We start from the raw sequence: 26,252 nt of genomic DNA, 5'->3' as shown, positions 1-26,252 counted from the left end.
CAGGGCCATATCAATACAAGTATAACAAAGAAAATTAAATACTTCCAAATGAATACAAAATTATTACATTTTTTAATTTAATGTGAGCTGCTGTGAGATTATTAATCTCATTCTTAATTATTGGCATGGGAGTAGTGTCATTTGGTTAGAATTGTCAAAAGAGGTGTAGAATTACAGGTGGGGGGAAGCCAGTCCCCTTCAGCAATCTTCCTTATTCACAAAGAAACACGTAAAACCCCTTCAACAATTAAAGTCTAATTTTTGAAATGAAGAATTCAATGACTAAACATTTTCAGTGTGGTAAAATTGGTTCTATCATAATTGTAAAATTGGGGAAGTTAGCAGAGTCAGCAGAGAGTGCTGTGAGTTTGGGTAAGTGTGAGAGATCTTTAATTGTTATTTCTCTTTAAATCATTCTTGATAAGATTACTTAAGCAGTTTAAGTAAAGGGGAAAAGTTAAATAATTGGGATTCTGTTGGTTTAAGAAGAGTAAAACAAGGTTACACTGCAGTAGGAGTAAATTGGCACAGCAGGCAGTGGAAACCAGTTTTCTAACCAATCAGCAGGGGTGACTCATTTGGCTGTAAACAAACAGTATAAAAAGACCAGGCTAGTGCGAGCAAGCACTGAGTGTGAGTCAGCAGAGAGTGCTGTGAGTTTGGGTAAGTGTGAGTTAGGGTAAATGGGGTGTTAGGTGCTCTTTTCAAACTTTAACTCTGTGGGTTGTAGTTAATAAGGCCTTTCTGGTGCAGAGTGACTGTTGGTAAACCATTTAACTGGTGTAATTAGAGGGATTTATTTAATTTAAATCCAATTAATTAAAGGGGATACTAGCATCTAAAATCGGGCAGAGGGTGTCCATAACTAACAATAAAAAATTTAATTAATTACATAGAATGGAGCAGGTGATGTGTTACTGTTACGAGATGTGGGAGCTGGTGGACCCCATTGAGGCTCACGGTGATTACGTCTGTGACAAGTGTCTGCTGCTACAGGAACTCCAGCTCCGTGTTGATGAGCTAGAGTCTGAGCTTCAGACACTGCGACACATCAGGGAGGGGGGAGAAGTACCTGGACTCTGTGTATCAGGAGGTGGTCACACCTATGAAGTTAATTAATTCAGATGTAGCCCATGGTCAGGGACAGAACGGTGTGACTACGAGTGAGGCAGGTACGGGGATCCAGGAGGTAGAGCTGGAGGAGCCGCAGCCCTTGCTCTTGTCCAACAGGTTCAAGGTTCTTACTCCCTATGGGGACAGGAGCAGGGACTGCAGGGAGGATGAGCAACCTGGCCACAGCACCGTGGAACGGGGGGCCATTCAAGAGGGGGGAGTAAATAGAAATGTTATAGTGGTAGGGGATAGTATTATTAGGGGGATAGATAGAGTTCTCTGCAGCCGAGAGCGAGAGTCCCGAAGGCTGTGTTGCCTACCCGGTGCCAGGGTTAAGGACATCTCATCTGGGCTGGAAAGAAACTTGCAGTGGGAGGGGGTAGATCCAGTTGTCATGGTCCATGTTGGTACAAACGACGTAGATAGGACGAGGAAGCCGGTTCTGTTAAAGGAGTATGAGCAGCTAGGGGCCAAATTAAAAAACAGAACCTCAAGGGAGCGAATTTGGCTCGGACAAATAAAATTAGAGAGTTAAATACGTGGCTCAATGACTGGTGTGGGAGAAATGGGTTTTGATTCCTGGGACACACCAGTACTGGGGCAGGAGGGAGCTGTTCCGTTGGGACGGGCTTCACTTGGCCAGTGCTGGGGCTAGAGTCCTGGCGGATCATATAACTAGGGCTGTAGAGAGGGCTTTAAACTAACTAGTGGGTGGGAGGTTCCTAGAGAGCAAATAATAAAAATGACAACAGAGAAGGTCATAGACTTAGGTAGCAGTGGGGAAATTAAAAACCAGAGCGTGTCAGGAAGGGGCAGAAGGTATGGAGTAAAAGGTAAAGTAATAAAAAGGGCAAAAGCAGGAACTAAGTGTCACAAAACATATTTGAAAGTTCTCTATCTGAATGAACGTAGCATTCGTAACAAAATAGACGAGTTAATGGCACAAATAACTACATATGGGTATGATCTTGTGGCCATTACAGAAACATGGCTGCAGGGTGACAATGCCTGGGAATTAAACATACCAGGTTATTTAACGATCAGGAAGGACAGGCAGGAAGGAAGGAGAGCTGGGGTGGCTATGTTAATAAAGGAAGGAATCACTGTAATACAGAGAAATGATATTGGGTCAAAAGATCAGGATAATGAAACAGTTTGGGTGGAGATAAGGAATAATAAGGGGAAAAAACACTAGTGGGCGTAGTCTATAGGCCTCCGAACAGTTGCAACTCTGTTGGACGGAGTATCAATCAGGAAATAGTTGAGGCTTGTAATAAGGGAACATCTATAATTATGGGGGATTTTAACTATCATATTAATTGGACAAATCAAATTGGGCAGGGCAGCCTTGAGGATGAGTTCATTGAGTGTATTAGGGATGGGTTTCTTGAGCAGTATGTAACTGAACCGACCAGGGGGCAAGCAACCTTAGATCTGGTCCTGTGTAATGAGACGGGATTAATTAAAAATGTCCTAGTAAAGGATCCCCTTGGAATGAGTGACCATAACATGGTTGAATTCCATATTCAATTAGAGGGTGAGAAGGTTGGATCTCAAACAAGCGTGCTAAGCTTGAATAAAGGAGACTATGAAGGTATGAGAGCGGAATTGAGTAGAGTGGATTGGGAAAATAGATTAAAGGGTAAGACGATACATGATCAGTGGTGTACATTTAAGGAGTTATTTTACAACTTCCAAAAAATATATATTCCACTGAGAAGAAAAGGGTGTAAAAGAAAAGACAGCCATCCGTGGCTAAGTAAAGAAATTAAGGATAGTATTCGACTAAAAACAAGGGCATATAAGGTAGCCAAATCTAGTGGGAGGATAGAGGATTGGGAAAACTTTAAAAGACAGCAAAAAATAACAAAAAGATTGATTAAGAAAGGGAAGATAGATTATGAAAGTAAATTAGCAAAAAATATAAAAACAGATAGTAAGAGTTTTTATAGTTATATAAAAAGAAAAAGGGTGGCTAAAGTAAATGTTGGTCCCTTAGAGGATGAGACCGGGAAATTAATGGTGGGAAATATGGAGATGGCAAAAACACTGAATGAATATTTTGTATCAGTCTTTAAAGTAGAAGACACTAAGAATATCCCAACACTGGACAAACAGGGGGCTATGGGGGGGAGGAGCTAAACATGATCAAAATCACTAAGGAAGTGGTACTCGGTAAAATAATGGGACTCAAGGCGGATAAATCACCTGGACCTGATGGCTTACATCCTAGGGTCTTGAGGGAAGTGACGGTAGGGATTGTGGCTGCATTGGTAATAATTTTCCAAAACTCCCTGGACTCAGCAAAGGTCCCGGCAGACTGGAAAACTGCTAATGTAACACCCTTATTTAAAAAGGGCAGTAGACAGAAGGCTGGAAACTATAGACCGGTTAGCCTAACATCTGTGGTAGGTAAAATTTTGGAGTCCATTATTAAGGAGACAGTAACAGGACATTTGGATAATCATAATTTAATAGGACAAAGTCAGCATGGTTTTATGAAGGGGAAGTCATGTTTGACAAATTTGCTGGAGTTCTTTGAGGAAGTAACATATAGGGTGGATAAAGGGGAACCAGTGGACGTAGTGTATTTAGACTTCCAAAAGGCATTTGACAAGGTGCCACACAAAAGATTATTACTTAAGATAAAAAATCACGGGATTGGGGGTAATATTCTAGCATGGATAGAGGATTGGCTATCTAACAGAAGGCAGAGAGTTGGGATAAATGGTTCATTCTCAGACTGGCAATCAGTAACTAGTGGTGTTCCGCAGGGGTCAGTGCTGGGTCCCCAACTCTTTACAATCTATATTAACGATTTGGAGGAGGGGACCGAGTGTAACATATCAAAGTTTGCAGATGATACTAAGATGGGAGGGAAAGTAGTGAGTGAGGAGGACATAAAAAACCTGCAAGGGGACATAGACAGGCTAAGTAAGTGGGCAGAGATTTGGCAGATGGAATACAATACTGGAAAGTGTGAGGTTATGCACTTTGGCAGGAAAAATCGTAGAGCAAGTTATTATCTTAATGGCAAGAAACTGGAAAGTACTGCAGTACAAAGGGATCTGGGGGTCCTGGTGCACGAAACTCAAAAGGTTAGTATGCAGGTGCAGCAAGTGATTAAGAAGGCCAATGGAATGTTGGCTTTCATTGCTAGGGGGATAGAATATAAAAATAGGGCACCTGGAATACTGCGTACAGTTTTGGTGTCCATACTTAAGACATACTTGCTCTCGAGTCAGTACAAAGAAGGTTCACTCGGTTAATCCCGGGGATGAGGGGATGGACATATGAGGAGAGGTTGAGTAGATTGGGACTCCACTCATTGGAGTTCAGAAGAATGAGAGGCGATCTTATTGAAACATATAAGATTGTGAAGGGGTTGGATCGGGTGGATGCGGGGAGGATGTTCCCGATGATGGGTGAAACTAGAACTAGGGGGCATAGTCTTAGAATAAGGGGCTGCTCTTTCAAAACTGAGATGAGGAGGCACTACTTCACTCAGAGGGTGGTAGGTCCATGGAATATGCTGCCTCAAAAAGCTGTAGAAGCTACATCATTACATAAATTTAAAACAGAAATAGACAGTTTCCTAGAAGTAAAGGGAATTAAGGGTTACGGGGAGCGGGCAGGAATTTGGACATGAGTCTAGGTTCGGATCGGACATGGCCCTGTGGGTAGCGGAGCGGGCCCAGGGGCCGTGTAGCCTGATCCTGCTCCTATTTCGTGTGTCTAATTCTGTTAAGTTCAGGGGATGGTTCTGTGATAGTAGATTGGCGGTTAGGATCAGATCAGCCATGATCTTATTAAATGGCGGAGCAGGCTCGAGGGGCCGATTGGCCTACTCCTGCTCCTATTTCTTAGGTTCTTAAAACTACATTTCATAACTCATTCCAGAGCTGCAGAAGAACCACAAGATGGGCCGCCCATTTAAAACAATGTTATTACTTTATAATGCCATATTTCTGATATGGCATAATTCCATTAGAAGATGAACTGTATTGGGACCTTAAAATTCAGTAAAAGGTCATGAGAGTATCAGTGGGACATGTGGCATTGCATCATGTGGGAGAAGGTTGGCAGTGGCACTCAACCACAAGTTAACCTAAGATCACGCAAAGGCCAGGCACTCTTTCTCCCCCAATTCCATACCCAGACCTGCAACTTGATGGAAAAATCTGAGTGAAGTATCACCTCAGACTGTTCTTGCACATCTCTTAGCAGGAGAGCTCAAAGATGCATTTGTCAACGCCTAAGAGCAAGTTATCTGCCCAGGAGATAGCGTGTTGCATGGAAAGGTCTAAGGAGCAGTGAAGGATAAACTGGTTAACACCTTGGTTAAAATCGTGAATGAAGGAATCCATACACACGCACAGCAAGATTTAATTCCACAAATACCTTATGAGAAAGTCTCTCTTCCAAATATTCAGTACAGGATGAATACAAGTAAAGCATGAACATTTATTTTGGGTTTAACAAGATAACTCCTTCAACTTTTCAAATCAACAGGGTAATTATGTATAAAACATTAACATATTGAAACCAAGATCACATTCTATTAGTGATATGTGCTGCATAAAGATGTAATGGCAAAAGTTGGTAAAAATGAATTTGTAACAAATCTTAAGAGTTTATATACCATTAGCCCTTGATACATTAATCATAGTGACACTCAGTTAGAACATTGTTTTAATTGAATTCAAATTGTTCCCAACCAGGTGTAATAACAAAGTGTATTTTTATTCTTATGGAGCATTTACACTGTACATTTTGAAAAGCAGTTTCATCTACATGAAATATGCAATATTAGTGCAACTGAACTTGGATGCGTTCAGGATTTGACGTCAAGACGTGCGATCCCCTCGGAAGCAATTTCACATCACTTTAAAACTTGACTTTTTACCAGTTACAGTTACTAAAGTTAAATTTTAAAAAGATAACGCCCAACACACTCCATTGGACCATTCTAAAAATACTATTGTTATAAAAAAGCCAGCATGACAGTCAGCTCTTCACTAACAATAAAAAAATATCTCTGGTAGCTGGACTTAGACAAGCACAACCTACACATGTGTCAAAGGCACATGTAGAATTCTACATTTTTCCTCTGATTTGAGAGCCGTGCAAGTGAACCAGTAGAACTTGTTCCCTGCCACAGCAGTTAAGTCCTACCAGTGTAAAACTGGTTGGCATAGTTTAACTGAAGTTTAGAAGTTAAATAATCGCAGTGGCTTGAAGACTATTTTTAAAGTGATGCCACCAATCTTTGCATATTTTGGGTTCCTCAGATTAGGAACTGCCAATAGCTGATCTGGGCCAAGAAAATAAGCTTTCCCACAGACCTCAACTGATTAGGCAGAAGCTGCTCCTCTCTTTCCATTCTCTCCATACACTCTAGGTGGCATCATAAACTGAATTGTGTTGATGAGCATGCAAGCAGAATGGTACTGATCCTTCCATGATCCTGAGATTGGGTGAAACTATTTTAGAAGGCGTGCAAGGCCCAATTCAGCGGTCGTTCTAGTCAGTGTTGGTCAGAATACATTGTGCAGAGAGGCTGCCAATTTTCCAGAGAAACACTGTTCTCTTTTGAGATTTATGGCTGTCAAATTTATTCCCTTGCGCCTTCCAGGTTTAGACAGGATGAGAAGCTATACATAACTTTCTCAAATACATAAATTTGGTCCACATCAAAATTTAATGGCTTTTAATCTAATTCTAAAAACCCATTGGTTCTTAATCTGGAAAAATCTATAGCTCTACAATAATGAAGAACAGTTTCATCTAAGTAAAAAAATGAAGAGAACTATCATTTGGGTTTACATACTCATTAACACAATCCAATATCTGCTACAAAAGGATATATATATTTTAAAAAACAGATACACACACAATCCATGTTTCTTCACTATTGGTATTCCATCACAGGTTAGTAGTAAAGAAGAGGAAAAATACTTAATTTTGCCAAACTGTATAAAGAGCAGTTGGGATAAAAATATTGCATAGAACCTGTCTAAGCGATTGTTTATAATTTTTAACAGAGGCAGACGATGTTGGTAAAGCCATATTTATTGCACATCTAGTTTACAATTGCACAGTTTGTTTGGCCATTTCAGAGGGCAAAAGAATCAACCATGTATTGTAGAATGGAAGTCACATGTAGCCCAGATCAGGTACGATATTGATGAACCATTTGGTTTTTTACAACAATCCAGCAGCTTTCATGACCCTTTTTATTTCTAGTGCCAGTCTACAAATGACAAAATGTATTGAATTCAATTTCACAACTTACCATGGTGGGATTTAAACTCAGAACCTCTGGGTTACTGGCCCAGTACTATAACCACTGCACTACTATATCCTTATTGGTAATTACAGCAATAGTTACTTCAGTCAGTGCTAGAGAGAAATGTTTTATTTACTCTTGCTACCTCCACCTTAATTTCCAAATTCAACAAGCTGTATATTGCAGACAGGAAAGAATCCTATAACTGACAGAAGTAAACTCCAGAGTCTTTTAGCTTCAATGGGGTACTCTTTTCTGGATTCACCTCTGAATAGTTTCCTGCTTTAAACTCATCCTGACCATTTCACTAGCATCAAACAATAATGGTCCGTAATTTGCGGTCAGCGACGAAGCAAAGGTGTTTGCCACTGGCCTGGAAAAAAGCTGCTCACAAAGATCTTGCAATCTCTGTGGCAAGAAGTTTACCTTTTTGATGCGATCTGCTGTGAAATCAACAAGCTGTCTATGCAGCCAATTACATTGCAGAATTCTCTCAGGCAGGGAAGCAGGAAATGAGAACCTGCTTTTATCCTGACTTTTTTTAAATGTTAGAGAGCATAACAAAGATTGGAGATAAAGGGAGAACCTGAAATATCATGAACAAACTTTTTTAAAGTTTCTTAAATTGTAATTTTTATCATAATGGAGAAATTTGCCACTCCACAGAAGTAATGGTTATGGTTTTTCAGGACCATAACATTTGTTTAGCAGTCAATAAAACCCCAGTTACACCTAATCCATTTAACAGCGATATTACCACGGAAAAGCCCAAGTTTGTGTCAGTTTCACTGATTGCCTGCTATGGGGGAGGTGGTCCACAGCGCAGCCTGTGTGGGAGCAGTGAATGACTGACCGTAACTTCAGGATTTCCGCGTTTAGATGTGCTACTTTCTGAAGTCGTGGTCAGTTTCAAAGGGGTAATAACGGCGAATGTTGTTAGTTTGCCGTTATTACCCACCACAAATTCCGGCCCAATATAGCTGTGTGTTGCCCACATTGCATCAGAAGTCATGTGTGGTGACATGTGTCAAATCTTTTATGTTGCTGATGTTCTGATTAGGAAAGAATCCTCCAAGCAAAGTTTTCCATAAATTTTAATGCCAGTTTTCTTGGACTTCTTAATACTGCAGAGTAACAACGAAGAATGTGTTATTGCACTGCATCTCGGTAAATGCAGTAGTATCGGTTACCTTGGAATTCTTGTGCCTCTAAAAAATGAGTCTAGCCAAGACACATTTAACTGTTACCATATCACCGCCAGATATAAATATCATTAAGTCAAGTCTATAGCTGGGGTTTTCAGATTCTATGCTTGTCAGCCGATGATTTTCCTCCCATTAAAGTGACTGGGTACTAAATTCATATCATTATTTTCTTTAGAATACCGTCAAGGTAAACTTTAGTTAAGTGCACAGAAGTGGAGAATCTGGGCCGTGACCTATAAAAACAGTGTATATGGATATAATTGTCAGAACTGTACAGTATTTGTAAGTAGACAAAAACTATTTGGACTTGTTAAATGCCATCTAGTAAAGAACTAATTCATAAGAGTTACATTAAACAACTTGAATGTGCCATGAAATCAGTCAGTCATTGTCACGCCCTCAATAGCTCAATGTATTTATCCATTGAGCGTTACAAAGCGGAAAGGTCCCTGGTTTGACTTCCTGGTGTGTGCTGAGTTAGTCAGTCTCCATTAGGATGGTGTTCGGAATGCTACAATTGGCCTTTGTGTCCCTGAATTAGGGACAGTAAAAGCGTTAGGGTTCCCACTCCTAATCACTATGTAGCAAGAAATTTGTGGACATCAGGTGATGATGGGATTGACTTAAGTACACCACTTTATCATCTGCTACAAGCTCAATTGCTTGTCCGCAATTAATTTTGGTAATTTCCAATTGTGGCATTGAGGTCCAATCTCCTGATTGTAGATCCCAACCATCATTGGTGCTCCAACTTTGATCTGTTTGCATTACATTTGTGAATTCTTGAGTGACTTAACTCCCATGGTCAAAAAATTACTGTGAAGACTTAGATATGGATAATGGTCACAGAGGTAGCAGAGGCAGCTGATGCCTGTGAAACTGTACTCCAGTAAGGAGTCAACAGTTCAGGAGAGGATTTCGGGGAAGGGAATGAATGTGCAGCCGGTATCTATTTCACTTGACTCCATTTCTAAAAGCTGAAATTCATACCATTATTTTCTCTGGAATACAGTCAAGAGAAATTTTAGTTAAGTGCATAAAATGATGCATTTAGATTATTTTGCGTTCTCGCTGTTACGAATTACAATGAAACATCACTTCACCATTCCATTTCTATGCTGAAATTAAGTGTATTTTGAATAGCTCTTCTCTCCTGAAGGTGTTTATATTTACATTTCGTCCAGCTGAACCTGATCCTGTCCTCAGTTATGTCCACACACAGGTACTTCCTAACAGGGGTCACTGGATAATAATCCTTCAGAGATCTTCTCTTCCCTTCCCTTGCCCAGAGCCATTGAAAACACTTATAGCACCCCATTTGTTGAGCCAAATGACATAGCTGTAACGGCTTCAGTGGCACTTCCCTCTGCTCGCCGCCTGAGGGCGGTTTTTGAGGCCTCGGTGCACTGCTGCCGTGCCTCCTGGGCCCTCTCCTCACCTGTTTCTTGAGTAATTGATCTCATCAGAGTAATTAGGCTAGTTAATAAAGTTGTTCGGTCTTGTCTTTGTGCCTCTGGCCTCACCTGTGTGTTGTTAAAGTATTTGTCTCCTGTCTCATTTGAATAATTATGTCACGTGACCACTCTAGCCTGTATTTAAGCTTCCTGTTTCCTGTCCTCTTTGCTCAGTCTTGGGTTTGCCTGCCTGCAAGTAACAGCTCTTGATGTCTCTCTGTGTTTTCGAGTCTCTACTGAATCTCCTTTCGAGTGTTACCATGTCTCTGTGTTTTCAAGTGTCAAGTGAAGCATCTTTCGAGTTCTATCTGGTCTCGAGTCCTTGGATAGGTTTCCTGCGCTTGGGTCCACTACCGAAACCCTAGCAAAACGGCCCTGTGAATGCACGGCCCCGTGACAATAGTTAGCTCAGCAAAGGCAGGGTGACGTAAGAAAACTACTAAGCACTTGGTCTGAGTATAAAACAAGGCTTTAATCAACTGTTTCACAACCATGAGTTCTAGTTACATCACTAATTCCTAGTTACAAAAACGTCCTGAGCAAGCTGGGCCCACGCCCGAGTATTTATACTTGGACGGCGCCACCAGCTGGCCGCCCAGTGTTATCTCATGAGCCATTTCTACATGAATGGTAAGATTCATGACACAGGAGATCAAACTTAGGAACTTCTAGTTTGTACAGCTTAGAACCACATCAGTCAATTTTAAGAGATCTTCCCTAAGAGAACAGTGTGAAGTAGTAGGAGGATTAACAGTCTGACAGGCTGCAACGTGAACGCTCCTTCCAGGGCTGTAGCCATCTTTATACCAGCCAGTAGGGTGGTTCGGCCTATACAGCAGGGAAGGGAGGGAGAGTTTATGGGCTCCCACAACCCATATGTAGAGGGGGGCCAGCCACACCCACCGGACGGGTGTATCCCACTGGATGTCAACCCAGAATTCAGAGCCAGAGCTCCCGTCTCCACTCACCGGGACAGTCTAGAGTGGGCTTCAAACCCTGATGCGGAAATGCTACCACTAACCCAAAGGCTCACTCTATGGTTTCGTGGTTATGTTACTGGATCAGTAATCCAGAGGCCTGGACTAATAATCCAGAGAATGAGAGTTCAAATCCCACCATGGCAGGTTGAGAAATTGAATTCAGTTTTTTTTAAATTTGGAAATAAAAAGCTGGTATCAGAAAAGGCAAGTATGAAGCTGTTGGAATTTTCGTTAAATACCCAACTGGTTCACTAATGTCCTTTGGGAAGGTAACCTGCCATCCTTACCCGGTCTGGCCTATATGTGACTCCCACACCAACATTGACTCTTAGCTGCCCTCTGAAGTGACCTAGCAAGCCACTCGGTTTTATCAAACTACTAAATCAGGGCAACCGGGGATGAGTAATAAATGCTGGGCTTACCAACATTGCCCCCATCTTGAGAAATAAAAGGAAACAGTTTCTTTAGATGATGAAATTCTGATATATTACTCAACATCTTATTCCTCTTGTATCTGCAGTTTGTTCTGTGAAAATGCAGATCACCTCACTGCAATTTTTCCACCACAAGGCAGGAATTGTATCGAACCTTGGTTTGACCACACTTGGAATACTGTATTCAGTTCTGCTCTCCATATTATAAAAAGAATATAGAGGCATTGGGGAATGTGCAAAAAAGATTCACAAGGACTGACACGAATCAGTCATTCATGAAAGAAAGACTTATGAAATAATACTGAGTGGCCTGCAGGTGGCGCTGTCCAGGGAGATTATAAATACTCGGGCATGGGCCCAGCTTGCGCAGGACATTCTTAACAGGAACTAGTGAAGGACACAACTAGACCTCCATGTTGTAAAACAGTTGATTAAAGCTTTGTTTAACACTTAGACCAAGTGCCTAGTAGTTTTCTTGCGTCAAGGATGATACCGAAACTGAGAGGATAAGCTTATCAGGAAAGGCTAAACAGGCTGGGCCTCTTTTCTCCAGTAAAGGGAAGGCTGAGGGGAGACCTGATACAGGTCTTTAAGATAATGAAAGGGTTTGATAGGGTAGACGTAAAGAAAATGTTTCCATTTGTGGGGGAGTCCAAAACTAGAGGTCATAAATACAAGATAGCCACTAATAAATCCAATAGGGAATTCAACAACAAAAACGCCTTTAATGTAGTAAAACGTCCCTAGGCGCTTCACGGGAGTATTTTAAGACAAAAAATTTGACACCGCGTCACATAAGGAGAAACTGGGGCAGGTGACCAAAAGCTTGGTCAAAGAGTGTCTTAAAAGGAGGAAAGATAGGCGGAGAGGTTTAGGGAGGGAATTCCAGAGCTTAGGGCCTAGGCAACAGAAGGCACGGCCACCAATGGTTGAGCGATTATAATCAGGGATGCTCAAGGGGGCAGAATTAGAGGAGCGCAGATATCTCGGGGGTGGGGTTGTGGGGCTGGAGGAGATTACAGAGATAGGGAGGGGCGAGGCCATGGAGGGATTTGAAAACAAGGATGAGAATTTTGAAATCGAAGCATTGCTTAAGCGGGAACCAATGTAGGTCAGCGAGCACATGGGGTGATGGGTGAACGGGACTTGGTGCAAGTTAGGACACAGGCAGCTGAGTTTTGGGTGGCCTCAAGTTTATGTAGGGTAGAACATGGGAGGTTAGTCACGAGTGGATTGGAATAGTCAAGTCTAGAGGTAACAAGGGCATGGATGAGGGTTTCAGCAGCGGATGAGCTGAGTCAAGGGCGGAGATGGGCAATGTTACGGAGGTGGAAATAGGCGTTCTTAGTTATGCTGCAGATGTGTGGTTGGAAGCTCATTTCAGGGTCAAATATGACACCAAGGTTGCAAACAGTGTGGTTCAGCCTCAGACAAATGTTAGGGAGAGGGATGGAGTCAGTGGCTAGGGAATGAAGTTCGTGGCAGAGACCGAAAACAATGGCTTTGGTTTTCCCAATATTTAATTGGAGAAAATTTTTGCCCATCCAGAACTGTATGTCGGACAAGCAGTCTGACAATATAGACACCGTGGAGGGGTCGAGAGAAGAGGTAGTGAGGTAGAGCTGGGCGTCATCAGTGTACATGTGGAAACTGACGCTGTGTTTTCGGATGATGTCAGCAAGGGGCAACATGTAGATGAGAAATAGGAGGGGGCCAAGGATAGATCCTTGGGGGACACCAGAGGTAATGATGTGGGAGTGGGAAGAGAAGCTGTTGCAGGTGATTCTCTGGCTATGATTAGATAGATAAGAATGGAACCAGGAGAGTGCAGTCCCACCCAGCTGGATGACAGTGGAGAGGCGTTGGGAAGGATGGAGTGGTCAAACGTGTCAAAGGCTGCAGACAAGTCAAGAAGGACGAGGAGGAATAGTTTACCTTTGTCACAGTCACAAAGGATGTCATTTGTGACTTTGATGAGAGCCATTTTGGTACTGTGGTAAGGGCGGAAGGCTGATTGGAGGGATTCAAACATGGAGTTGCGGGAAAGATGGGCACGGATTTGGGAGGCGACAACACCATCAAGGACTTTGAGAGAAAAGGGAAGTTGGAGATCGGGCAGTAGTTTGCAAGGATGGAGAGGTCAAAAGTTGTTTTTTTGGAGAGAGGGATGATGACGGCAGATTTGAGGGAGAGGGGAAACATCTTTACCCAAAGAGTGATAAAAATGTGGAACACACTATCACAAGAGTAGTTAAGGCAAACACCATAGATGCATTTAAGGGGAAACTAGATAAGCACAGGAGGGAGAAAGGAATAGAAGGACATGGTGATAGGGTTAGATGAAGTAAGGCAAGAGAAGGCTTGTGTGGAGCATAAATGCCAGCATAGACCAGTTGGGCCGAATAGCCTGTTTCTGTACTGTAAACCCTTTGACATTTGACTAAATGTGGTGCTCACTGGTAAATGGAACTCTTCCAATTGGATGGCCTGGTGTTAAACATTAAACATGTTCAACAAAGCATCTTAACCACGACTTCAAATATTAAGTGATCAAGTTTCCCCAAGTTCTTTCTAACAAATTCTAGGATAGCGTATGTCTTTACTCAAACTTCTCGATCAGATAGTGCTACCATTGTTTCTCTTTATCTTTGATAACATCGGTAGTTGGGTTAAGGTAGCTGAGGATTCCTCCTATGTAGGAGTGTCACAATGCAATCAATAGTACTTCAATTATACTAACATGATAAATCCATGGTAATATTGTATAATTCCATAAATTTCATCTTTTAGATGAAATTTGATCTTACCCAAGTGTTAAAATAAAATTATTTAAATTTCATCAGTTCTAACTTACCTTAATTGTAATTTTAACATTTATAATTAGTAGGATACAAGAGTCTGATCGGGTTTTATGTAACAGGATTTGGTGGCAGGTTATAATTATAACATTAGAACACCTCTATCCATTAACTAATAAATTAAAACTGAGCAAAACACAAAAGTGATCAACAAAATTGTGTTTTGTTGCATTATGCTAGCAGTGCCAAATTGTTGATAAGTGCCATCTTTAAGAGATGGCACGTGTGTAATATTGGTGGCAAAGTGAAAGTTAAAGACTAATGCGGAGACATTCGACAGGTCATTCAAAACTTGCAGCTCAGTTGTTTTTGATTCAATTCCCGGCACAGTAACCTTGAAGAAAAAAAAAGTTACAAAAATGAGTTAGTTAGTTTTCTATTATATTGCAACCACCAACAAGATACATTCCTTTCAGATCAAGTAAAGTACTCGCAACACAGGATTTAGAACATTTTCAGCAATTGAATCTGAAAGCTTTGCACTGTTTTGTTTTGAATGGATAGATTTTAAGCACATGTAGTTAATGAAAGAATCGAAGCATACAGTTTTATGTTAAACAAAGCCCGGTTCCCTTTGCTTACATCAACAAATCTCCCTCCTATTTCTGCTTTAATGTTTGAAATTAGGTGTATTTTATCCTAGCTGCCAGCCATTTATTGGTCACATATCAGTATCTGTCAGAGCTAGCAGCCCATGCAACAGGATATATGAAGCCATTGCTTACGAGCTGGATAGGGAGGATGAGGAGGTATCAGTACAAAAGTAAGAAAACATAGAATGGAGGTTAGATGCCAAGATGTATTTCTTTTCGCAGAGAATCGTCAACCTCGAACAGATTGCGAGAACACCGTGGCCTCGCTTTGAACTGACCCGTGGAGTCGGGTTTGGAGGCGTACAGGGGGTTAAAGTCCCGAATTCGGGGGTCCCGACACCATCCCGCCCCCAACCCGCCTCCATGTAAGTTTCAAAGGAGGCGGGTACTTGCCCCGCACTGGGACCCGCCTACCCGAGGTGGGAAGGGATTAGTGCCAATTAACTGCCTGTTAACAGGTAATTAACATAAGAACATAAGAAGTAGGAGCAGGAGTAGGCCATACGGCCCCTCGGGCCTGCTCCGCCATTCAATAGGATCATGGCTGATCCGAATCTAGACTCACGTCCACTTCCCTGCCCTCTCCCCGTAACCCCTAATTCCCTTATCTGCAAGGAAACTGTCTATCTCCATTTTAAATTTATTTAATGGTGCAGCTTCCACAGCTCTCTGGGGTAGCAAATTCCTTAGATTTACTACCCTCTGAGTGAAGAAGTTTCTCCTCATCTCAGTTTTGAAAGGGCAGCCCCTTATTCTTAGATTATGCCGCCTAGTTCTAGTCTCACCCATCAGTGGAAACATCCTCACCGCATCCACCCGATCAAGCCCCCTCACAATCTTATATGTTTCGATAAGATCGCCTCTCATTCTTCTGAACTCCAATGAGTAGAGTCCCAACCTACTCAACCTTTCCTCATACGTCAACCCCCTCATCTCCGGAATCAACCGAGTGAACCTTCTCTCAACTGCCTCGAGAGCAAGTATATCTTTTCTTAAATATGGAAACCAAAACTGCATGCAGTATTCCAGGTGTGGCCTCACCAATACCCTGTATAACTGCAGCAAGACTTCCCTGTTTTTATACTCCATCCCCCTCGCAATAAAAGCCAAGATTCCATTGGCCTTCCTGATCACCTGCTGCACCTGCATACTAACTTTTTGTGTTTCATGCACCAGGACCCCCAGATCCCTTTGTACTGTAGCACTTTGCAGTTTCTCTCCATTTAGATAATAACTTGCTCTTTGATTTTTTCTGCCAAAGTGCATAACCTCACACTTTCCAACATTATATTGCATCTGCCAAATCTCTGCCCACTCACTTAGCCTGTCTATGTCCTTTTGCAGGTTTTTTATGTCCTCCTCACTCACTGCTTTCCCTCCCATCTTTGCCCAACAGGCAGTTTTTAGCCTAATCCCTATTTTAAAGCTTGAAGTGTGGGATTCCCGATGGCTCCAAACTACGCCAAGTTAGAGGAGTCGGGCCGTCGGGTTGAAGGACTTGGAGGGGTCGAGATGTCGGTGTTCAGGTGAGTGATGGGTGCATGAGTGCAAAGGTAAGTGTGTTTGGTGTGTCTAAAGTGTGTAAAGAAGTTTAAATTACTTGTACTTACCTTTTTAGCCTTCCTTCCTCTAGGTTTCGGGAGTCCATCATCTAACCGGCATAGAAAGCAGAACGGCTGCGAACTGTCAAAAGTGACAGCCTGCAGCTTTCTGTGCCGGAGAAATTTCTAACTGAGTCTGTGCAGGAGGAACTGAAAGAAATCAGTATTTGTAGGGAAATGGTGTTAGGGAAATGGACGGGATTGAAGGCTGATAATCTACATCCTAGGGTACTTAAGGAAGTGGCCCTAGAAATAGTAGATGCATTGCTGGTCATCTTCCAAAATTCGATAGACTCTGGAACGGTTCCCATGGATTGGAGGGTAGCTAATGTTACCCCATTATTCAAAAAAGGTGGTAGAGAGAAAACGGGGAATTATAGACCGACCGGTAAGCCTGACATCGGTAGTGGGAAAATGCTAGAGTCCATTATAAAAGTTGTAATAGCAGAGCACTTGGAAAACAGTGACAGGATTGGACAAAGTCAACATGGATTTACAAAAGGTAAATTGTGCTTGACTAATCTACTGGAATCTTTTGAGGATGTAACTGGTAGAATAGATAAGGGAGAACCAGTGGATGTGGTGTATTTGGACTTTCAGAAGGCTTTCGATAAGGTCCCGCATAAGAGATTAGCGTGTAAAGTTAAGGCACATGGGATTGGGGGGGCAAGGTACTGACTTGGATAAAGAACTGGTTGGCAGACAGGAAGCAAAGAGTTGGAATAAACGGCTCTTTTTCCGAGTGGCAGGCAGTGACTAGTGGGGTATCGCAGGGATCGGTGCTAGGACCCCAGCTATTCACAATATATATTAATGATCTAGACGAGGGAACTAGATGTAATATCTCCAAGTTTGCAGACGACACAAAGCTGGGTGGGCGTGTGTGCTGTGAGGAGGATGCCGAGAAACTCCAGTATGATTTGGACAGGTTGGGTGATTGGGCAGAAGCATGGCAGATGCAGTATAATGTGGATAAATGCGAGGTTATCCACTTTGGTGGCAAAAACAGGGAGGCAGATTATTATCTGAACGGCAATAGATTGGGAGAAGGGGAAGTGCAACGAGACCTGGGTGTCCTTGTGCACCAGTCGCTGAAGGTAAGCATGCAGCTGCAGCAGGCGGTTAAGAAGGCAAATGGTATGTTGGCCTTTGTAGCGAGAGGGTTCGAGTACAGGAACAAGGATGTCTTGCTGCAGTTGTACAGGGCCTTGGTGAGACCACACCTTGAGTATTGTGTGCAGTTTTGGTTGCCTTATCTGAGGAAGGATGTTCTTGCCATGGAGGGAGTGCAGCGAAGATTCACCAAATTGATACCTGGGATGGAAGGAATGACGTATGAGGAGAGATTGGGTCGATTGGGCTTATACGCACTGGAGTTTAGAAGAATGAGAGGGGATCTCATTGAAACTTATAAAATTCTATCAAGACTAGACAGACTGGATGCAGGAAGGATGTTCCCGATGGCGGGGGAGTCCAGAAACAGGAGTCACAGTCTAAGGATAAGGGGTAAGCCATTTAGGACAGAGATGAGGAGGAATTTCTTCACCCAGAAAGTGGTGAACCTGTGGAATTCTGTACCACATAAGGCAGTGGAGGCCAATTCATTAAATATATTCAAGAAGGAGTTAGATATATTTCTTAAGGCTAAAGGGATCAAGGGATATGGGGAGAAGGCAGGGACAGGGTACTGAATTTGGATGATCAGCCATGATCACATTGAATGGCGGAGCAGGCTCGAGGGGCCGAATGGCCTACTCCTGCTCCTATTTTCTATGTTTCTATAAGTAAGACTGTCAGTGTTTGACAGCTTCAAACAACTGTGAAACACTGATATTTCATCTGTCAAAACGTCTTGACAGATGAAATTTCAGTCTGTGACGTCACCTGTTGCCGGGTGGCCCTTAATTGGTCAATCAAGTTAAAATCGCGTGGATTAGCCGCATCTCGATGGAGGCGGGACTTCAACCCCGAAAGTTGTAGTCCCGCCTCCTTCCCGACTTTTGAGTGAAAATCACCCCCAGTGAATTTTGGATTCATTACAGGCCTTCAAAAAGGAGCTGGGTGAGTTGCAGCGAGTGCAAGACAGAGTTACAGAAGGTAAGTGGAGCCAGAAGCCACTGGTGTTATCATTTAATTCAGACTCATGCTCGAGTTTCTTTGTGGGTCCTAAATTGCCCTAAGTTTTTTTTGTCCATTTGCCTCTCTGAGGATTGTGACTGGGGGGCGGGGGGTGGTTTGATGGTGCATGTAGGCTGAATGAGACAAGTAGACTGAATGAGACAAGTAGAATGGACCAATTGGTTTTTTCCCCATGTTCTTGATCATCTGATTCTGCAGACAACATGTTCAACAGTGTTAAAGAGATGCAACCCAAAAATTAAGCCAACTTTTTTCAAATCATGACTATCCACTGCATGCTGAGATTGCTATGGTTACCTATAGTCCAACCAAACGCAAATTGAAAGTAGCACAGCAAAGGCTTCTAAAGCACACACTCGTCCAGCTAAAATGTTATTATTTCCAATTGCTATCAGGCAGTTTTTAAAAAAAACTGAAAATTAGACTTAAGAATCATTTCACAGTAGTTAATCTTCATTATACTGGTGAATATTTCAGTTTGTTTTCAAGTGCTGCCTGCTTGTGTGTTAAGTGTACTTTCCAAAAAAATGAAACAAATCAACGTAACTCACTGACAAACATCACTTTCCTCTCTTGCTGCTGAGTAAAAGTAGTAGGCCTAGTGAACCTAGTTTCCTCAGGTGAAAAATCATTGCAATGGGGCTAATTGGATAGCTCTTTCAAACAGCCAGCATAGGCATCTCTGAGTAAATGCTTCATTGCCCTGAAGTGAAGGTCACCTATTGAGTGGCAGCTCATCTTTACACAGGGTGAAGTGAATTGTGTTATTATTCCCTGTGCCTTTAGGCGGTTGCTATTAAATACAACAAAATATAGCAAGACAAATGTGGCTGGGCACAAGAATAATTAAATTGAACTTACATTCAGGGTATACAATCCAGGTAACAGGAGTCTATAATATTCTCCCCATTTATTAGTTTGAAAAGGAATGATGTTTTTTCTGCCTTGAACCTCCACTATTGCATTTGTTATGGGAGTACCATGAGTATTCAGAACTTGCCCTTTTATACCTGTATAAATGGAAATGTTAAAAATAAATTATAAAATAGATTAGCATGGAGAACTGTTGAGATCTCTTTGGTCATAACCAATTTCAACTATTTACTGTGCACATGATGCTTATGACAATATTCCTTGGGAAAAGGGTATAGCTATGGTATAGTCTCTGCTGTTAACTTGGAATCCTCCAAACATTCCCTCCAACTGCTGCAGAATCAGATAGGTACCAGTTAGAAACTCAATTAATTCCCTCAATATGGTTATGGTTGAAACTCTCAACAGTATTCAACACCCAACACCCAAGGGATGGGTTAATGTTCTCAATCTTGTACAAATCTTAAAACCTACCTCACAACATGCATTGTTGTCACTGAGCAGTTTAGTTTCTGTCTCTCCTCATCTTAAATGTATTCTAATTTTACAAATTAAGAAAAAAAAAATTAAAATTGGGGGGAAAAAAGGTTGATAGCCTCAATAGCCACGTGTACAAACTGCAGCCAACAACTGTAGAAAGACAGGCCTGTATTTTCTTCCAAAACACCCCAAGAGAGTTGGGGCAGGATGTCTGCCTGTTGCTGCACTGACCTCAACTCATTTTCCTGGGTCAGGGGTCATTAGTTATACAGGGCAGTCTCCCAGTGGGATTCCCGTTGCGGCTGCAGCACCCGAAGAGGAGGAAACCAAAGGGAGCAGAACAGCCCCAAAGGACAACGTTAACTGTTTCTCTCTCCACAGATGCTACCTTCTTCTTCTTATCGTGTCCACGGACAGTCTATACATAGCCCAGACAGAACTGGACACATTTTTGTGCCTTGTTGTTGGATTCGGCGAGATTTGCAACAGTGCAGGGTTCCTCTAACGATGGGCATTGCAGGAGATGTTGCATAGTCTGTGCCTCAGTTCCACGTTCACAAGTTGTCGGGCTGGTTGAATATCCCCATTTGCTTAGTGACACCTTTGAGCAACCTACACCGGTCCTAAGTCTGTTAAGGCACTTCCAGATTGCCCAGTTGCAATTAGCTCCTGGGGGAAGGCTTTCATCAGGTAAAATTTCCATCGCTGGGGGTTGTTCAAGACTGGCGAGCCGGTCTTTCCACAAGGCGATGCGGGCTTCAGATGAGGTTGATTGTAATGGAACAACACTTCATGAAGCTCTTCCTTGACTTTAGGCGGCTGGGTGTAGGTGTATGACAATGCAGAGGGTGCCTCTCATCTGATGTTTGACGGAGTCGCTCTTTCTTGCTGGCTACCGTTCTTCTTATATCAGGGGGAGCAATACCTGCCAGGATATATAAGCTGTTGGTGTTTGTTGGTTTTAAGCAACCTGTGATAAATCGGCAGCTTGCATTCAGAACGGCATCCATCTTCTTGGCATGAGTAGACCTTTCCCATGCAGGGCAGGCGTATTCGGTAGTGGAATAGCAAAGAGCAAGTGCACTGGTTCGCAATGTTTTCGGGCTTGCTCCCCATCTTGTGTTAGTGAGCTTATTCAGGATGTTGTTTCGTGCGCTCACTTTTGCCTTTGTCTTCTCGATGTGGTTCTTGAAGGTGAGGCATCGGTCAAGGGTGACTCCTAAGTAGATAGGGTGCTCGCAATGCGTCAGTGTTGCTCCACACCAGGTTACTTTCAACTGGTGTTTGGCTTCACGGTTTCTGAGGTGGAATGCACAAACTTGCATCTTTGATGGGTTTGCGCGAAGGTGGTTTTCTTCATAGTAGGATTTTAGTCCCTCCAAGGCCTCAGAAAGCGTTTTCTCCATGGTGTTAAAATCAGTGCTTTGGGCAGTGACACATAAGTCATCAGCATATATAAAACGGCGTGTGACACCGTCTATAGGTTGGTCATTCGTGTAGATGTTGTACAGCAGCGGTGCAAGCATGCTTCCCTGAGGAAGACCATTCTTCTGAATACGCCACCTGCTGCGCTTCCCACCTAGTTCAACATAGAACCGGCAATTCTGAAGCATGCTTTCTAACAGCTCTGTTAAGTGAATATCTTTTGTCATCTCTAGAATTTTGCAGAGGAGACGTCTATGGTTCACTGTATCGTATGCTGCTGACAGGTCTACAAAAACAGCACCTGTTACCATCCCTTGCTCAAAACCATCTTCGATGTGTTGTGTGAGGTTGAGCAGTTGGCTTGTTGTTGATTTGCCGGGGCGGAAACCTGCTTGCTCTGGAATGATCTTCTCATCTACAGTTGGTGCTATCCTATTGAGTATCAGGCGTTCAAACAGCTTATAGGTGTGGCAAAGCAGTGAAATTGGCCGAAAACTCTTAGGATCTGAGGGATCTTTTCCAGGCTTTAATAGTGCTATTACATGTGCCTTCTGCCAGATATTAGGTGGCTTGTGTGTTGCCAGACAGTGGTTGAACAATTGTAGGAGCCACTTCTTTGCTTGCTGTCCAAAATGCTTTATCTGCTCCGTTGCTATGTTGTCAAGACCAATTGCTTTCCCGTGTTTTAGATTAGATGTACCAGTTTCCAGCTCTTCCATGGTGAATGGTCTAGTGAAGCCAGGATCATCGCTGTACTTCTTACTATCTAGTTGTGCTCTTGGTTGTTTCTTGTTGATTTTTCCATTTAGGAGCAACTGGTGTGCAGCTTGGTTAGCAGACACATTTGGATGTTGGGCAGCTTTCTTGGGATCACCTCCAAGTTTGCGTATGAGAGACCATGCCTTCTTGCTGTTTTTTGTAGGATCTGTTGTCTCTATCAAGGTGTTCCAGGTGTTTTGACGTTCTTGAGAGATACTTAACATCACCTTCTCACCGGTAGATATTGTTTCCTCTGAGAAGGGGTCAGATTCAAACATTGAGACATACTCCCAGTAGAGTTCAGCATTCTCCTTGGTGAAACCAGGGATGTAGTGTACTCTGCAACCTCGGGGGATCTTCCTTCTAGCTGTTTTTTGGACAGCTTTTGCAAAGAGGTTGTAGTGCTCAGGTAGTGGTTTAATGCGTTTAACCTTGCGGTCAAGTGCTCGTGTGAAACCGTTCCAATCGGCCTTCTTGAAGTTGAAGCGCCTTTTGAATGGTATGACGGTTGGTAACACTGCTGCATTTACCTGGATACCAATAGGACGGTGTTGTGTCTGTGGTATTGGGTCTGTGACAAGCTTCTTGCAGAGGCCAGTGATGTCGTTCCTGGCAATGGCAAGATCTGGATTATATCTACACTTCCAGCGGGCACTGTGGAAGGAGGCTGGCAATTTAGGATCGTGGATGAGACTAAGCTGGTTAGCGTCCATCCATTCTTCGACTGCTTCTCCATCATTGTTAGTCTCCTTGTACTCCGGGTTGGGTACTGTGGCTATTAAAGTCTCCAATGATGATCTGTGGTTTATTGTGCAGGTTGGGTACAGGGTTAGAGAAGCTGAAATCTGTGCCAGGTGGCTTGTACACTGAGGTCACTACTACTTTGCTCAGCTCTACGGTTAGAATTTCAATGTTGTCCTCCTCTGTTTTAGAAGTGGCTTCTACAACTGAACCAGCTCTAACAAATACAGCATTGCCATATTGTCGATGAGGTCTTTCAATAGCCAGGACCATTCCTGGTATTTTTGGGCAGTTGTTCTCACTTCCTCTATGTGTCTCCTGCAGGCAGAGGACATCACACTCCAACTCAGTGCATAATGTAGCGAGGATGTTTTGTTTAGCTATAGAGAACCCTTCAACATTAGCAGATATAACAGTCAATGCTACCTGACCTGCTTAGTATTTCCAGCATTTTCTGTTTCTATTTCAGATTTCCAGCAACTGCCAGTATTTGCCTTTTGTGTCAGCATTCAATGTTTTGTTTAGGCCTCAGACTGTGCCTAGGCCTTCAGCTGGTGAGTGACTAAGCCCTCTCCCAAAGGGAGGTCCAGCTGGCCTTTCAACACTCCCCTAGGGACGACCACCACCCCTCCCCTGGTGGTCCCTCGGGTCAGTAGGATTAGCGGCAGAGGCCGGTAAATACACTGGGTTGCCAGTTACATGCAGCGGAGCCGTGAAGGGGCCACTGATGGTCTTCCCTGCTGGAGCCACGGAGGGGGGTGGAAAATGTCTGAGTGGGAGATGGTGGTAGGCCTAACCACCTGATTTTCCCCAATGTTTCTAGCATTATCCCACCTGAGTTGAGAGAGCTAGCAGAGGAAAATCCAGGCCAACGTGTGCTGAAAGAGCATCAGACCTATATACCCATAGGGAGGAAAGCTTAAAAATAATTCGCAGAATGCAGGAGTCACCATGTTAAAATTACTGATGAGTCAGAATATCCAACTTTGACCAAGCCCAGAAGTATAGGAAGGAGTTTATCAATGTTGCACAACAGAGAAGCACCCCTCAAGAATAGCAAGAAGATACTTTACACAGACAAGAATGAGGTATGAATGGCATTTAAGTATATATAGATCAGATTATAGATTACTACTAAATGTTTCTGGACCAATGGGAAGTTCTACTTAGTCTGGGTGAAAATGTTGTTTAGGTTGAATTTCAATGGCTCTTCAGAACTATAACCAATTAATAAGATGAGTAGACACATAAGTGGTCAATAATTGGATAAAATGAGCTAGAATGTTAATTAATGATGTAATGATTTAGTCCTATGAATTTATAGGACATGCATAGAAACATAGAAAAAAAAATAGGAGCAGGAGTAGGCCATTCGGCCCTTTGAGCCTGCTCCACCATTCAATATGATCATGGCTGATCCTCTATCTCAATACCATATTCCCGCTCTCTCCCCATACCCCTTGACGCCTTTTGCGTCTAGAATTCTATCTATCTCCTTCTTAAATATATTCAGTGACTTGGCCTTCACAGCCTTCTGTGATAGAGAATTCCACAGGTTCACCACCCTCTGAGTGAAGAAATTTCTCCTCATCTCAGTCCTAAATGTCCTACCCCGTATCCTGAGACTGTGACCCCTCGTTCTAGAGCCCACAGCCAGGGGAAATATCCTCCCTGCATCCAGTCTCTCTAGCCCAGTCAGAATTTTATACGTTTCAATGAGATCCCCTCTCATTCTTCTAAACTCTAGTGAATACAGGCCTAGTCGACCCAATCTCTCCTCATACGACAGTCCTGCCATCCCAGGAATCAGTTTGGTGAACCTTCGCTGCACTCCCTCTATGGCAAGTATATCCTTTCTTAGGTAAGGAGACCAAAACTGCACAGTACTCCAGGTGTGATCTCACCAAGGCCCTGTATAACTGTAGTAACTGCAGTTTATGACAAAATAGATTTGATATTTACGCAGTCTCATTGGTCTATATTATTAGTTGTTGCCACAAAGATACACAATAATAGAATGAGACCTTGCACAAACCTAGATGAGCAAGTTTGAGGAAATTAATCAGAGAGACTTGATTTTCATTCCAGTGTTCCTCCAGCGTTATTGCCGGTGGATTTTTACAACATGACAGCTCTACAGTTAGCTCAAAGCACTGTCCTGAAATGTAGTTGAAGTCTTGCATTCCACCTAACAAAAAAAGATTTAAAGTGCAATTTTAGTAGTAGTTAACGACAGAAGTTATACAATAATTGATATTTGTTTAGCCTTTTGTCTGCTGAAAACCTAAAAAAAAATCTATTTAATTATATATAAAAATCCCCAATATTTATCTGCATATTTCACTCTGGGGATACATCACTGGTAATGCAAAAGTGGCTTTGCAGCTATATTATATCAATGGTAAATGCCTAAATTGTGCACTCAATAATAAGCCTCAATAAAGACAAAAGTGGCATCTTTCAAATTAAGGATATGAATTAGTGGGGTCACCAAGTATTTCTTTTAAAACACATTTTCTCACTGAATACACACAATAGAACTTAGTCATACAAACCAGGAAAGTTCAAGATTTAGCTGGGCTAGCTGATCTTCGCCAGTGCTACCATGATCCTCCGTGCCCCCAGGTTAGGAAGGGGAAAATTAACAAGAGTTCCCGCTCCTGCTCACTATTCCAGTTGAGGACAGGTTTAGGTTCAGTTGTGATGTCCCCTGGCAGTTGTTAAAATGGGATTTATTAAGAAAGAATTTCCATGGCCCTGTGTAACCTTTGACCCTGCCATGTGAACTTTTGTTCTCACACCTGTGCAATTTTCTGGTCATTTAGGAAAGCTGATTATCACAGGGATTTTAAAAAAAACAAGGGGAAGAGCATTCAATAATGTTGATCAGTAAACTTCATGGCAGGAGGAGTAGATTTGCTCAGTGTGGACCTGTTGGGAATATCTAATATGGTGATTTTGGTATTTACTCAACTTGTTTAACATTACTCCGAATTATGGTGTTGATGTGGGGCTATCCAAGCGGATGCCAAAATCGCTGCAGGGAGAGCAACAAAACTGAAAAAAATAAAATCATGCAGGCATTCTATCAATAAACTAGTACAAGCTTGACTTCCACCATCACCAACTGAGGCAATGATAATTTACAAGTTTAGTTGATGATGGTCAAGGTGAAGTTTGACACATTTATCTTCATCCCCATAGTTACACCGAGGCCAATGTCAGTGCTTTCAGCCATGTAGGGTCCACACTCTGGAATGACCCTCCCTAAACCCTTTCATCTCCCTCCCCCTGTTAAGTCCCTTTTA

The 26,252-nt window shown here is 42.6% G+C and overlaps 1 protein-coding gene across 1 annotated transcript in view; it reads right to left on the bottom strand.

Moving 5' to 3' along the window:
• Window positions 1-5,557: 5,557 nt before the first annotated feature.
• The window catches only part of LOC147106346 (carboxypeptidase M-like), a 76,572-nt gene continuing 55,877 nt past the window's right edge, over window positions 5,558-26,252 (bottom strand). The window contains exons 6-8 of the mRNA XM_086009376.1: window positions 24,980-25,132; window positions 19,528-19,676; window positions 5,558-14,667 (exon numbers count right to left, since the gene is read on the bottom strand). Of these exons, the coding sequence (XP_085865502.1) occupies window positions 14,446-14,667; window positions 19,528-19,676; window positions 24,980-25,132 (524 nt within the window). The 3' untranslated portion in view covers window positions 5,558-14,445. The remainder of the gene's footprint in view (window positions 14,668-19,527; window positions 19,677-24,979; window positions 25,133-26,252) is intronic.

The sequence above is a fragment of the Somniosus microcephalus genome, chromosome 16 (genome assembly GCF_052327205.1).
Source record: "Somniosus microcephalus isolate GS21.2 chromosome 16, FLI_Smic_1.0, whole genome shotgun sequence".
Lineage (NCBI taxonomy): Eukaryota > Metazoa > Chordata > Chondrichthyes > Squaliformes > Somniosidae > Somniosus > Somniosus microcephalus.
The sequence above is the reverse complement of the archived record's forward strand: the minus strand, read 5'-3'. Positions and strand labels throughout refer to the sequence as shown.